At 37.3% G+C, this 15,532-nt stretch overlaps 2 protein-coding genes across 2 annotated transcripts; one reads left to right on the top strand and one right to left on the bottom strand.

Annotated features, from left to right (window-relative positions):
- Positions 1-988: 988 nt before the first annotated feature.
- Positions 989-8,296, top strand: LOC107864526 (protein PAM71-homolog, chloroplastic). Its single transcript, XM_016710922.2, has 10 exons — positions 989-1,343; positions 2,719-2,878; positions 3,520-3,703; positions 4,557-4,604; positions 6,064-6,160; positions 6,698-6,861; positions 7,046-7,111; positions 7,568-7,618; positions 7,707-7,811; positions 7,896-8,296. The coding sequence occupies exons 1-10, from the start codon at positions 1,211-1,213 to the stop codon at positions 7,959-7,961; spliced, it is 1,074 nt and encodes a 357-aa protein (XP_016566408.2). The 5' UTR covers positions 989-1,210; the 3' UTR covers positions 7,962-8,296.
- Positions 8,297-8,604: 308 nt separating this feature from the next.
- Positions 8,605-15,160, bottom strand: LOC107865720 (beta-glucuronosyltransferase GlcAT14B). The gene is made up of 4 exons (XM_047408985.1): positions 14,331-15,160; positions 11,514-11,589; positions 11,277-11,392; positions 8,605-9,340 (listed from the first exon to the last, which is right to left on the bottom strand). The coding sequence occupies exons 1-4, from the start codon at positions 14,980-14,982 to the stop codon at positions 8,832-8,834; spliced, it is 1,353 nt and encodes a 450-aa protein (XP_047264941.1). The 5' UTR covers positions 14,983-15,160; the 3' UTR covers positions 8,605-8,831.
- Positions 15,161-15,532: the final 372 nt, after the last annotated feature.

The raw sequence follows: 15,532 nt of genomic DNA on the forward strand, positions 1-15,532 counted from the left end.
CCTTATTGACTGATAAGGGAAAGTATGTATTAGAAATTAGAACCTAAGTTGAACATTAAGTGAGCCGAGCGCTCAACACATTTTGAGTCTTGCTTCGAGGCTTATGTGCGCCATTGACAACATCGGTGCACCCACAGACTTCAAGTCCTGAGTTCGCCTATGATGATCACTAAACGTTATTTTTACGTAACACCTTCACATAAATTGAAATGAACTCTCAAAATTCCAAGGAACAACTCTTCTTGGGCTTGCTCTAGACAATCCAACCCAAGGTTTAAAAAAAGGAAAAAATAACGTAAATATACATCTTAACTTATTATATTTACATAAATCTCTATCATTATAAAGTAATTACAAAAATTTCAACTAATTATGTATCTTTGTTGGATATATTGGGAGCTAATTATGCATGTATCTCGATAGATTCAAAATCGCAAAAAATGTATCAGAAGCTAATTATGTATCTTTACTAAAGAAAAAAATGTATCTTCGTTGGATGTATTACGTATCTCAATAGATCCATAATCCAAAAAATATATCGGGAGGTAATTATGTATCTTTAGAAAGGAAAAAAATGTATCTTCATTGGATGTATTACGTATCTCGACAGACTCAGAATCGAAAAAATATATCCGAAGCTAATTATGTATCTTTATAAAAAAAAAAATGTAGCTTCGCTGGATGTATTATGTGTTTTGACAGACCCAAAATCAAAAAATATATCGAAAGCTAATTATGTATCTTTACAAAAGAAAAAATGTATTTTCGTTAGATGTATTATGTATCTCAACAGACTCAAAATAAAAAAAATTTATCGGAGGCTCAAAAGAAATAACGTATCTTCGTCGGATGTATCGAGAGATAACTATGTATTTCGACAGATCCAAAATCAATTTTTTTAGTGATTATGCAAAATATCAAAATTTTCTTTAATTAAGCTCTAAACTATCGGTATTTATTTATTTATTCCTTAAAAAAAGCCCAAATTCTACTTCTCCAAAACGACATCATTTTATAACTTCATCAGTTTATCTCAAAAGTATTCATCAAAGTACGTGGCATCTGCAAAATCCCAACACTCCAAACACTTCTAATCAGTTCTACTACTTGTGTGTACTTTGCAGATTTTTGAAAGTGTACAAATGACTATATAATATAGTAAAAAAAAAATATATACAATTTTTTTGTTAGTAGAATTAAAGTAAAAAAAATGCAGGGGTTAGCTTTTCAATCAACTAATACTATAGTATCAAGTTATGGCAAGAAAAAGTTTTCATTTTTTAATGTGGTGGATTCTTTTCCTGCAAAACCATCAATACCAAGAAGGAGAATTTTGCCTTTATGTAAGTTTCTTGAATACCCTTTTGGATTTTGTGTCCAAGAATTTGATTTGTTTGATTAATTTGTGTGTGTGTTAGTAGTCAAGTGGATTTAGAGATGCCCCATTTGAAGCTATGACTAATTTGGCCTAGTTTTTTTTTTTTTTGAAGTGTTGTGTACTTAACACCCCCTCTGTTCACTTTTACTTGTAATGTTTTGCGTCTCTTGAGAGTCTAATTGTATGAACTTTGACCAATATTTTATTTTGTCCTATGAGAATGATTGGGCGTATTTCTTTTTTTTTAGGCATGATATATAAGCAGACACTCAAACTTGGCCTCAGCTTGCAAGTGCTTAACTTTGAGTAGTTGTTGAATAAGTGATATATAAGTTCAACTCGTCTCTAGTCTAGCTGTTGAATACTCCAATTTATAGACACCTCCGAAATTTATGTGCAATGTGAGCATTGGGTGTCCACGAGACAAAGTGGGGACGAGTTGGAGTGTTTAGTTGCTAGTTGAGACCAAGATGAGGTGTCTAGATGTGCACTCTCGAAGTTGGAGTGCTTACTTGCCAGCCGAAGCCAAGTTTGAGTGTTTGTTTATGTATTGTGCCTTTTTTATTCTTGAGTTGTTGTTTTAATTGAAGTAGTTTACGGATTGAGGAGTTGGATGGTATCTGTTTATTGTTTCAGTGGGGTGTTTGCTATTTTGGATTTTTGTGATATCACTTGAAAGGCAGCTTATTTTGGGCTAGTCATAGTGGTTTAGTTTCACCGCGTGTGGCACACAGGTGGGCTAACAACAGTCGTTCATGAAAAACTAGAAAGAAAAAGATTCAATGAGCACCCAACGGTGTGGCCTAGTGGTTAATGCAGTGGATGCTAACCATGAAAATTATCCAATTAGTGTATCGGATAGATTTTTGGCTTAAGATGATTTTTTACATTACGTCACATGCCAATTGCTACTTAATGCTACATCGATGAGAGCTTTTGAACTCTGTATTACTTCAAGCCTTCAAGTGATTTGCTTATAGAATGAAAGACTAAGTTGCTCGGACTCTCCAAAAATGTTGCCTCACCCGTGTCGGATCCTCCTATAACTCCTACTTTTGAAGGATCCGGCACGCACCCGCTGACATTTTCAAAGAGTCCGAGCAACATAGATGAAAGATGCCTTAAGATGGTAAACAAAGTCACTTAATATGATATACGAGATGCCACTTTTCTGTCAGATGAACTTTCTTAATTCCCACCAAGATAATTTTCTGAATGTTTGGTTCGTCGCTTTTTAATACTCCTAGTAGAATTAGATTCTTCTTTTTGTCATTTTTCCTTTCTGATTACTACATCTTGTTGCTCTATTTCGTTACTGACTCATGCCTTGTTACTTGTAGTAAGATGTACAGCGCTTCCGAAGTTGCATCGAAGGCATAACAGAATTATACCATATGCATCTAATGTTGGTGTTGGCTCTGGAAGTTTTGAAGAAGGTCAAGGAAACGAAAGCCACAAAGTTTCAGTCAATCAGCCATCTGCCGATGGTTCATCGAAAATGTAAGCTAGATAACTTAGCAATTAAATTACGAGAATTTCCATCCACAAACAATATTGTGAAAGGTTTGGTGAATGCTGATAATTTCCTTTCTGCGTAAAGAGCATGTTGTTAACAAAATACTTACGAGTATATGGGGAGAGGAAGATAGGCTATTAAATTTTTTGTAGCGGGTGCCTAGAGGAAGTCGTAGTGTTCTCTAATTAGTCCAACATATAAAATTTCACATTTAAATTGCTCAATACGACAATTATATCACCTCACTGCAGCTTGATCAGAAGTATCCGTCAACGTCCAACAGATACCTCTACTTTCGGCATGTGGCATATGTTTAGGGAGTTTTGGTTACGTAATGACTTCAATCGTCAGTGTAATGACAATTACAGATTGCAATTTGATTACTTTTTCTTTCGCTTCAAGAATGTAAGTAAGAGGTCCAGGCTGCAACCATATTTTGTTACATCATCTATTAAGTTATAGAATCCCAGTCTTTGATTTGGCTAACATAATTTCTTTCGACTATCTATCTATCGTCATGCTTTTCTTACTATGAGGAAATATGTTTTATTTTGGCAGCAACTAAGTAAATAGGAACTTTCAGAATATATGAAACTTATGTATGTTGAACTTTCATGAATGGCAGTGAGTCCCTTCCGAGTCAAATTCCTTATCCTCTCTCTATAGCTCTTGTGCTATGCGGATGTTCTTTAGTATTTTCGCTGATTGCCTTCACGAAAGGAGGACCTTCATCACTTGTTGCGGCATTTACGAAATCAGGGTTCACTGCTGCATTCTCGTTGATATTTGTATCTGAGATTGGAGACAAGGTAAATGGAGAGATAGGCACACTATGCTATATTTATTACCTTTTGGCATAATAGATAAACAATGGAAACAACCTCTCAATCTCACCTCTGACGTAGTGGTATGGACTGCGTACACTTACCCTCCCCTGACCCCACTTGGTGGGAATATACCGGGTATGTTGTTGTTGTTGGCATAATACATAAACAAACACTCAAACTTGGCCTCAGCTAGCAAGTAAGCACTCCAACATTGAGAGTGCACATCTAGACACCTCGACTTGGGCTCAACTTCAACTAAACACTCCAACTCGTCTCCACTGTGTCACGTATACACTCGATGATGACATGACACGTAAATTTTGGAGGTGTCTAAATAATCATTTTGTAAGTTGGAGCGTTCAACTGACACACTGATGACAAGTTGAGGTGCCTAGATGTGCATATCCAAAATTGGAGCGTTGTCCGCTGAAGCCAAGTTTGCAAGTCTGTTTATGTATTATGCCTTACCTTTTCCTGAACTCCCGACTTTTTTGCCCTTTCATTTCCTTTGTTTTTTTTACCTTTTAATTTTCTTTGATTGGGATAGTGCTGGTGGTCTCATATCTGGCTGTGACATAAACACCTAGTAGGTGGAGAAATGGTTTATCACATAGCAACCCAAAAAAGTGGTGTAACACATAATCATCGCTAAGCATTTATGCATCAATTAGAATGAGCTTGTTACCCTATAATGATTCTACTGATATGAATGTATTTACTGCTAATTGATTGAGTTATTTAACCTGGGATCTGCTTTTGTCCTATGCTAGTTTTGACATAATTCGTCTTGCTGAAAAAAGCTAACCAATTCTTTCTTTAATATGCAATTCAACAGACATTTTTCATTGCTGCTCTTTTGGCCATGCAATATAAGAGAATACTGGTATGAACTTTTACCTTCCTTGTCCCTTACATCTTTTTTTTTTTAAATTTTTGTTGCATTTATGAAATTGTGACTTTCTTGCTTTGTGACCGCCTCACTTAATAGGGTTTTGGCACGTCCAAATTGAACGTGCTAAGGTGCTTATGTTTCTTCTTCTTGCAATGCTAATGTTGTAGATTGCATTATATGGACCATTTTGTTTATGGCAGTGTTCTTTATGTTTTGGCCTTCTGTCACTAACTGGCCCCAACTTTTCCAAGGAACGACGTATGAGAAAACCAAAGTCCTGGAGAAGTTTAGACATTCACGTGCTTTCTATTTCCGTTTCATATTCTTGTGTTGGTATTATTAAACTAATAATATGAAGGAAAATTTTATACGCTTAACGAATGGTAAAGGCCAAATGAAATTCTAACAGGCGTATTCATTCTTTTAGATTTGCAAGTCAATATCAGTATAACTGCCTTGTATCTTAGATTCAAGTAGATACCCTATTCGCAGTGTAAATCCAATAAACACGATACTTATTCTTCTTCCGAGATGCTCATTACCTTGTCCATTCATCTTTTTCCTGCTAACGAGTGACAACTCTTGCAAAAAATTTGAGTTGTCTCTAGAACAACTTGACATTCTGCTTGAGAGTAAATCTCAGATGTTAGAATTGATTGCATAAATTAAAAGATCTCAGAATGTCAACGGAAATAAAAGCTAAGTTATATAAGTAATTCTTTTTCTCTCTCTTTTTGAGGAAATGGGGGACGGGGATTCTTCTCCCTAAGGCAACCATCTTATTTCGTTCTTTTATATATGACTCATCTTCTTCTATGAAGGAGAGCCCCACCACTCGGTGGAAATAATCACCCTTCTTTCCACAAATAATTTAATCGTTGCCTATTTCTTCTTATGCAGTGTGATCTATTATAAATGTAATTGCCTACATTGACTTGTGACTTAAAGCAGACATTTATTGTATGGAGAACATATGGTTTTAATTCTGGAGTTGCTTCTTATGCTTCATTTTCCTAGTCCGTGTGTGAGACCTGATAATCACAATCATTAAAATTGACTCTGTCGAAAAGAAAGTGAAACAAAGGATGCACTCAACAAAAACTTAGCAACACGTGAAACGCCATGTAGGCTTTGTGTGTTTAAAAGATACAATTCTACCGAGTTGAAGTGCCTGTCTGATCACAAGCTAAGTTAGGGTGTCTAACCTGCAAACTGTGCCAAGTTGAAGCGGCTATATAGGTATTTGGCCAATTTAAAAACTTATAGAAACTTGTTGAAATATAAAAATGTGGTTTAATATAGACAATGCACACACAAGTTCGTGAATGTCGATATAGTGTAAATGCAGTTTGGTGTTAGTATTTCTTGCTACTGTGATACGGAAATGTAACATTGTAGTTGCTTTTCTTGCGATCAATAATTGATGTTACTTGATTGCATCGATGATCAGGTCCTTTTGGGATCAATGGGGGCTCTTTCACTTATGTCGGTCCTCTCTGTCATAATAGGACGGATCTTTCATTCAGTACCTGCTCAGTTTCAAACAAGTAAGTAGACCTTGGGATTGTTATTTGTTTTAATTTTGGTTTTCTGATTGGCTCCCTGGGATCGTTGTATATTAGCAGCTACTTCTTAGCGTTTTCTTTCATTGAAGCAAACTTACACTGAATTGGACTCATTTTCAGAGAAAGTAAATACTTAATATGCTCAGTAGTTAGCAGAATGCTTACTGATAAGTTTGTTTGGGTACATTGTGCCCGGCTGATCAAGTATGCATATCCTTTGGATATTATAACTTAACATTTTCTCGGCAAGTTTGGTTATAAAGTGCTTCTTACTCTGCACGATAACGTCTCTTCCTTCGAAGTATAGACTGCAGTTGTATTTTTTTGCAGTGTTTGTTTCTTGTATTGCCCATTTGAATGCACATTCCACACCGTTTTGGTCACCACAACTGCTGAAGTTACACATAAATTCCAGAGCTTGCAATGACCTATATTTCATACACGACTGCATTTCCCTCAAAAGATTCTAAAGTTCCCTCTTGATGTTAATTTAAAATTCCTAGTTGATTTTCATTACAGCGTTGCCTATTGGAGAATATGCGGCTGTTGCGCTCCTGTTCTTTTTTGGTCTTAAATCAATTAAAGATGCATGGGAACTTCCAAGCGACGACGTTGAGACTGGTGAAAAGAGTAGTCAGGAACTTGATGAATTTGCAGAGGCTGAGGAGCTTGTGAAGGAAAAGGTGAACAAGCTGCTGAATGCCACTCTTAAATACTGTTTTATTTTCCGAGAATTGTGCACTTCCAATGTCTTAACATCTGAACATGTATTTATGGGGATGACTTTTTTTTCTTTCCTGTCTCCATATTGCGCCATTTGCGTCTTCAAAAACCTGGTTCTAACGATTTTATAGATGGCTATTTCAGGCATCAAAACGGCTCACAAATCCGCTTGAAATTTTGTGGAAGTCTTTTAGCCTTGTATTTTTTGCTGTAAGTATCTTCTTCTGGTTGCAACATTGTTTCTTTTCTGCTTTCTTTTTCAAATAAGGAGCCAATGCAAATAGGGGCGGATTTAGTGTAGACGGTAGAACATGCGGTCAGTACCTTTAGCTCAGACTCTATATAAAATTCAAATCTTGGATCCGCCTCTAATTGCAATACTTGTGATATTCAAGATGCACCAAGAAACCAATATAGAGTGCAAGCTTCCATGACCGCCAACATTTATTTAATTAAAAAATCAAGTCATCTGTTCATTATTTATCTGCTGGATGTATGAATAGTGTTCACGTAAGTTCTTTGAGCGTGACATGGAAGACTAGAACTAGTCTCTGTGATTTCGCGTTCACAACACTAAAGTCTAGAAAAATATATACGTTTAACGAAGAATATGAGGCCTGTTGTAATATTCAAGTTACGAATCTTAATGCATCCTTTGCTTCCTAGGAATGGGGAGATCGATCAATGCTTGCTACAATAGCACTTGGTGCAGCTCAGGTACAGTTTCCATGAAATTCAATGCTAACTGTATGTTTTAAAATCTGCCGACTTTCATTTTATCACTGCCATACTGACAATTTCACAGTCTCCATGGGGCGTGGCAAGTGGTGCCATTGCCGGACACTTGGTTGCTACATCCCTCGCAATACTTGGAGGTGCATTTCTCGCCAATTACATTTCTGAGAAACTGGTAAGCCAGCATTTCTTTTTTGCTTATTTTGCCTAAACAATTGTATTTCGAATTCTAAGCATCTTCATCTTGGTTCTACAACAGGTTGGTTACTTGGGTGGTGTCCTATTCTTAGTATTTGCTGTTGCTACTTTGTTTGGAGTCTTTTAGCCAAGTTTCACCGAAGAGAAGACAAAATCGAGAAGTTCCAAGCTGCTTATTAGCACCGGATAGATACTCAAGAAAACGCCAGTGGTAGAGGTCACGAAACTCCTGATGTACCATAGATCAGTAACATATTCATGTTTGGCATAAATCAATGACATACTTGTACTACTACTGTAGGATAAGTAGAGAAGAAACTATATTAGTGGTCCTTAGGCAACACGAGATGTGAAAAATCCTATGGCCTCCATCAGAAAATTTTACTGAGACTTGATTTCTTTTCCATGATTGTTGTAACCAAGTTTTGTACCAGTATGTGAAAGAATCAAGATTTCTGTTTACCCTTCTATTTCTGAATGATTGTTTACATTTAACCTCTGTTATACTACCATACCCAACTTCGTAGGAATGTACTGGGTATGTTTGTTGTAGTAGTATATAGCTATGGCTCAATCATAAGCAAGTTGGGATCAACTATACGACTCTCCACTGATCTTATCGCCCCATTTTAGCTCTTGTGGTTGAACGAAAACACAAAGTTCTGCATTCCAAAGAATGGTTATGCAATAAAATTGTAAGTAATCATTTGAAAAGTGTGCAAGGAGACAGATGTTATATGACAATGCAAAGATTCTATGACTTGAAGAAATTTGTGGGAAATGATTTCCATTGCCTCAATAGTAGCCAGTCAATATACAACATCACCAAACTCAAAATACAACACTCAGCTCTCTATCAAAATTGCTAACAAAAGAACTGCATGAGGCACTTGGTCTTCTGTATATTTTTGCTCGTGTGATTCTCTCCGAGTCTCAGGCAGAAAGAAGACATTTTTGAGTATTTTTCTCTTCTGTATGTTCCCATCTTGAGGGAGCTCTATTCGTAGATACATTGACTAGAACGAAATGTATCATTAGTGAAAATCTGGACAAAACTTTTTTCCAGCCTCTTTGATCCTGGACCTGGTCTTAGAACTTCTGCATCTCCCCAGAGAGTACATTTGTCAGTTACGTTGTCACCTAAACACCATCCGCCAGGCACTGGTTTATTGTGCTCGTGGTGTAGAAGTTCACGGTCGATCTGGTCAAGAATCGGATCATTTGCCTCGAATGGTGTAGCAAATGCTGCTCCACTCATCACCAGGTCATTGAAGTCACTGGAGTTGAGTGGACGGGCCTCTTGTCTCGAGTTAAATGAAGCATACCACATGTTCCGGTTGATTGTTGTTTTATTGAATTTCCGTGAATTGCACAGAATGGTGGGGAAGTAAACAGATGCCGCTGATGGTGAATTTGACAAGTACATTAGCAGAGTCCTCGGCAGGTTATCTGTGCCCATGATGCAGAACTCGATAAACTTCCGGCTCAAGATAGTACATGAAGACCCTGGAGCCAGAAGGACCAGTGTGTTAGTATTAGAATTACAACAACAAAAACATATGCAGTGTAAGGTCTGGAGAAGGTAGTATGTACGCAGCAGATCTTACCCCTACAAGTAGAGAGGCTATTTCCAATAGACCCTCGGCTCAAGTTTTGTTAGTATGAGAGTGAAACAATTTAAACTCATCCAAATCGTTTCCATCGCTTTAGTTCTTTTGCCAAGTTTGCTTCTTTTTAAATCTAAGACGTATACATCCAATGTAGTATTTTGGCTTTAGATGTATCACTTGTTGAGCACACTCTTCTCGAGTGGGCAGACTTCGATGAGATCTTGTTTGTCTAAGGCTCTGAGCATTCCCATTTACTTATTCTCCTTCTTTTCAACCCAATGGAAGGGTGAGGAAACAGAATGCTTAAAGTAGGAACTTCTTAGGAAGGCATGGATGATGGACTAAGAGAATATATTAAGATGTAAAGACGAGAGTTACAAGCCTTTTTATGCAAATAAAACTCAGTTCTTTTGCGATTGGAAAAGACTGTAGACACAATGCAGATGATTCGGAGTGTTTAGTTGCCAGTTGAGACCAAGTTGAGGTGTCTAGATGTGCACTCTCAAAGTTGGAGTGCTTAATTGCCAACTGAGGCCAAGTTCGAGTGTCTGTTTATGTATTATGCCTTTCCATAAAGATACAAGCCTGTCCTTTCTCCATTGCAGTTTTGATTGATGAAAAAATTCACTTGAATTCACAAGCTTGCCCGTTACCAAATAAGGATAATACTACAACGAAAAAACCAGGAGGCGCTAACTCCTTTCTTTGACCTCTCTCCCTAAAACAGGTGAATTTCCACCATCCAGAACTTAGAATACCATGATATCACAGCAGGCGGACGAGATCAGTTTTGTATCAGCCTCATAAGTAAACCACTACGTCTAAATTTAAAGAAGATAAGATCCATTAGCTCTACAGAAGACAAAAAGGTATATATCCTCTCACCCTCTCAGGAGGAAATATCAGCAACCAAAGGAAAATTTGACCAGGGGAAACCGAAGCTCGAGATGGAAGAAGAAGCTGAGGTCGAGGAATCAAGTCTTTTTGATTCATCAACTGAAGAAGTTAAAATAATAGACAGTTTGAGCATCTCATCGAGTGAAAGATTTTGATTCTAAATTGAAATCGATTATCTGTGTACAATGTAGCTAAAATGGCTAGAAAAATGGCTATTTAGTTGGCATTTTCTGCATAAAGTCTTGGAGAAGGATGGACATTTAGAGGTACTCAGACGCTTCTAACCAAACACTGGAAACAAATTTATGCCCTCTCAACTACTTTAAACTTTTTGGTCATCTGCTTCATTGAGTACCGGAAGGGGAGCCTTGGAGCAACGGTAAAGTTGTCTGTGTGACCTGTAGGTCATGGGTTTGAGCCGTGGAAGCAGTCACTAATGCTTGCATTAGAGTAGGCTGTCTATATGACACTCCTCAAGGTGCGTCCCTGTGTCAACTCGGGATATTTTGTGCACAGGGCTGGCCCTAAAAATGCTTCATTAAGTACCATTTGGTGATATTGACTAGAGAAATATACATAAGTGCTCCGTAACTGATAAGTCACAGAAAGCCTTGTTGAAACAAGGTGATTTGCTTGCGGTTGCTATCTTCTAAGAGACTAAGGCAGCTGTTTGATCACAAAATAGACTAGCAAACATGCCCTGCTACCAAAATTCTCTAGTTGCATCTTGAAATTACTTTTACAATCTTTATGTTCTACTTCATTTTTACTTGTTTCTTTGTAACAGGAACTAAAGTTGAGACTGTCCACTTCATGTCAAAGGCTATTTCTTTTTCTAATCAAACGTTCAACGGGATTAAATAGGATTAAATAACACGAGTATATTCACCCTTTCATCATTAATAATGTAGAAAATATGGCCACAACCATCTGACCTGAAAATAGTCGATAAGCATCCGGCAGTTCCCTTTTCTGAGTTGCATAAAATACTTCATCTTCCTCTTCAAGAAAGAGCCCAGGATCAACAACTATTGGTTTCAACTTCCGTGACCTGGAACATCCAATATACTCATATATTAAGATATACAACCACACATTACATGCCTCTATCCATCTGCATATTTGAAAAAGCACAGATAGAAACTTGTAATACGAAAAGGATATGGCCATACTCTCTCCACCCTATGTAGCTTGAATGGTTGACAAAATTAAGATCCTTGGGCATATATGACAGAATGTGTAGAAGATCTGAAAATCAACAGAAAATAGCATCAGATTAGTCATCGTTTTGAAAAGTGAGTCCAAATGACATAATTAGATCCATTGAATAGAATCTAATTTTAATGCCAGTTTGAAGTCATAAACACTAGTGGAAAAGGGAAAACCCGTATGTCTATGTGCAACAGCACGATTTACATCCTCTAATACCACAGTCGAGAAAAAGCACCAGCCTACATCCTAGCAATAACCAATCCAAATGCCAATTGAACTTATCTCAAGTGATCGATTTTCACCAGAAAAAGGGGCGGAAAGCTCAAACTAATTTGTCATCAAACATACATAAAAAACACTTGGATGAAAATATTCGGTTGGATTGAGGGTGGGGGGAGTAGGGAAACAGGTAATGAACCAACTTTCTAATATACAGATTACTCCTGTTTGTGGAACTTGAACAAGTTTGAGATTAATTATTCAGTAACACTGAGTTTTGATAGGTTGTATCAATATAATTTAATAAACCTTGATCAGAAGGAGAATAATTTCTTTAATCATGTTATAAGTCAAAAAAGAGAAAAAGTTCCTGAGTTAAATTGAAAGCTTAAAATAACAACTTAAATATCCTAATCAAATTTTCCCTTTGGAATTCGTCAACAAAGAGAGCCAAGACAAGCTCAAGTCCCCCAGGTAAGAGAAGTTTTTGTTGTTGAAATTCGAGTTTAACTCAAGACAAACTTTGCTACTTTTACAACAAAAGGATCACAATTTGGAACGCTAAACTTAAGTCCAAGGTCCTGCTATATCTGTTGCACAATGCCACATTTTGCCAAGGGCAGTAACTAGAGGCGGACCGAACTTTATAAGTTCTAATTCTAAGATAGAGATATCAGGTGTTAGTAACTATACAAAAGAACTCCTACAGCTACACTGCATTACATGGAAATACTTGCATGATAACTGGGTAACTCCTTACCGCGAAGGGTTTCACTAAGTGGCATTCTACAAATATTCCATCTTTAGCAAAATACAATTAGGATCCTAAATCCACTAAAAATCAGTTCCTACATAAGCAAAAATTTCAGGAGAACAGTAAAAAGAACACATTTTCAACATCATCCAATATGCATATCTTAAGACTCTTGAGTAGCAATTGGATAATCCAGCATACCCTAAATCCAGTGACAATTAGATAATCAGCATATACTAAATCCAGTAACAAACAGTTTACAGAGATCAACAAATTAGTGATCCCAAATGTCAAAAAGATTAAATCTTTACACATGAAAAAAAAGGGGCAGCCGGGTGCACTAAAGCTCCCACTATGCATGGGTCCAGGAAAGAGTCGGATCATAAGGATCTATTGTATGCAACCTTACCCTGCATTTCTGCACGAGGTTGTTTCCACTGCAAGAGGAAATGGTCAGGCCGTTCCCCGGCCCCCACACATAACTGGAGCCTAGTGCACCGGGGCGCCCCCTTTTACAAAATCCAGTAAAAACACCAAAAAGATTAAATCTTTTACACATACATACTTAAAAATAGACTAAATTTTTACAGATAATTCATACCATCTTGAGTAACAAGTGGATAATCAGCAGAAGAGAGATTACTAAACCAATCCCAATGATCATTAACCCTCAAAGGAATGGAAGCACCATGAAGTGTAGCAGACAAACCAGAAGACCCCAATGGGTACACAAAATCAGCTTCACCAATAAAGTTCACATTCTGTGCAGCTTTAAAAAGTGGCACAGATACAACAAACCGTGCAAGATTATAACGTTCATATTGACTAGCTTTTTTATCAAGATGAATAAGAAATTGATTTCTTGGATGGTACACAACGAAGGGCAAACCATAGACTTAATAATACAAGGGTAACTAATACATGAATAAGCATGGTTAAGACAGAACTTCCCTTAAACCAAACAAAATAGTGGATAAGAAACAATATTAACATAACTAATTCCAGCATTACTAACCCCAACATTACTAATACACTCGATTCAGTATATTAGCATAACTAACCCCAACATTACTAATACACTCGATTCAGTATTGTTCTTATACACTCTACAAAACAACCCCATAGAGTTTTGACTAACAATTTGATAATCAACAAATACTAAATCAAGTAAAGACACCAAAAAGATTAAATCTTTTTTTCTTTGATAACCGTGGCATCTGTGCCAACTTTCGTGCACCTCGACTAAATCCACGGATACCTCCCACCAGCAACAAATATTAGTAACTACGTCCACTACAAAATAATTAAATCTTTACATACACACTCTAGAGAAAAAGATTAAATCTATGAGTGCCCGGGCCAGCTTTCTCGCACCTCAACTAAATCCAAGGGATACCTGCCACTTGGCCACCAGCAACAGGTAACTCCGTCCACCACAAAAAGATTAAATCTTTATACAACATACTCACAACAACAACAACAACAACAACATACTCACGAGAAAACTAAATCTTTAAACAGAATTCATACCATCTTGAGTAACAAGTGGATAACCAGCAGCACAGAGATTAATAATAGCAGAACAATACTACAACAAAATACTACTATAATCAAACTACACAAAACAACAGATAGTAACAGATATCGAATACTACAAAAGACCATAAGGAGTAACACAACAACAAATAGTAACAGAACAATACTACTACAAAATAATACTACAAGCGATCTACTGAAACAACAAAATAAATTTTTACACTTACATACTAAAGAAAAAGATTAAATTTTTACAGATAATTCATACCATCTTGAGTAACAAGTGGATAATCAGCGGCAGAGAGATTAATAAACCAATCCCAATGATCATTAACCCTCAGAAGAATGGAAGCACCATGAAGAGTAGCAGACAAACCAGAAGAACCAATTGGGTACACAAAATCAGCTTTACCAATAGAGTTAACATTCTGTGCAGCTTTAAAAAGTGGGACAGATTCAACATACAGTGCAAGATTATCACGTTCATACTGACTAGCTTTTCTATCAAGATGAATAAGATACTGATTTCTTGGATGGTATACAGCAAAGAGTAAACGGATGATTCTTGAAGTGTCCTCCTTGGATCCAGTAATGAGGTAGGCTATGATAGGTGGGGTGGGTAGGTCCAGGAGGGTATTTTGGTCATTTGGGTTAGTGGGGTTGGAGTGATGGAAGAGGAGACGATGAGGGAAAAGGGAAGGGTGGGGTTGGTGGTAGGGGGGGTGGGGTGAAGGGGAAGAAGTGAAGGTGAAGGAAAGTACAAGGAGGAGTGAGAAGATAGTGGTGGCAAGAATGGTAATGGTGGAGGTGGAGAGGGTGGGGTTGGGGTTGGGGTTGGGGTTGGGGTTGGGGTTGGGGGTGGGTGTGGGTGTGGGGTGGGTGGTTCTGGTGGTGGATGGGGGTGGGTGGTGGTGGTGCATTTTCTTGGGATTTGTGCAGATTCTTGTTAAGTGTGAATTTGGTTGTATAATAATTATTGTCTGAGAACGTTAAAGCACTTACATTGTTTTGGTTGATGTCTTTGGTTTTGTCATTTATAAGTGAAACTGCTTATGCTTTTGATGATTAATTTGATTCTCAAATTTGGTTATTTCAAATTTGGAAAGTGATTGGGCGGCACGAAAAGTTTCTAGAATGTATCCATATTTGCAAATATTGAGAAACATGTCATCAAACGGAGGTGGCGCAGCGGACGGAGTTGCTCTTTTTGATAAGATGTTTCGATTTTAAGGTTCTTGTATAGAAAAATTCTTGGTATGGAGTGTTTTCTTCGGATGGATATTTTTTCTGAATGAATCCCACGATGGTGATTAGTGCTCTGAATGATAGCTGCTTCTTTCTTAATCAAATGTTTTGATTTTGAGTCTTTGGTGTTGTGGAAACATCGGGAAATATCTTTGGTAAAAAGTACTTTTCCGAATGGACTTTACACGGTGTACATCTAAACTAGTCACGCTTCAATGCAGTTAC

Source organism: Capsicum annuum, chromosome 3 (genome assembly GCF_002878395.1).
Source record: "Capsicum annuum cultivar UCD-10X-F1 chromosome 3, UCD10Xv1.1, whole genome shotgun sequence".
NCBI lineage: Eukaryota > Viridiplantae > Streptophyta > Magnoliopsida > Solanales > Solanaceae > Capsicum > Capsicum annuum.

Bases quoted from the DNA above. Each gene is read 5' to 3' on its own strand.
- LOC107864526 (XM_016710922.2), top strand. From the start codon at position 1,211: ATGCAGGGGTTAGCTTTTCAATCAACTAATACTATAGTATCAAGTTAT. The intron at 3,704-4,556 runs GTAAATGGAGAG...GCAATTCAACAG, and splicing joins TATCTGAGATTGGAGACAAG to ACATTTTTCATTGCTGCTCT. The intron at 7,112-7,567 runs GTAAGTATCTTC...TTTGCTTCCTAG, and splicing joins TTAGCCTTGTATTTTTTGCT to GAATGGGGAGATCGATCAAT.
- LOC107865720 (XM_047408985.1), bottom strand. From the start codon at position 14,982: ATGCACCACCACCACCCACCCCCATCCACCACCAGAACCACCCACCCC. The intron at 11,590-14,330 runs GTATGAATTATC...GTTGATTTTCAG, and splicing joins TCCACTTGTTACTCAAGATG to ATCTTCTACACATTCTGTCA. The intron at 11,393-11,513 runs GTATGGCCATAT...TGGATGTTCCAG, and splicing joins AGCTACATAGGGTGGAGAGA to GTCACGGAAGTTGAAACCAA.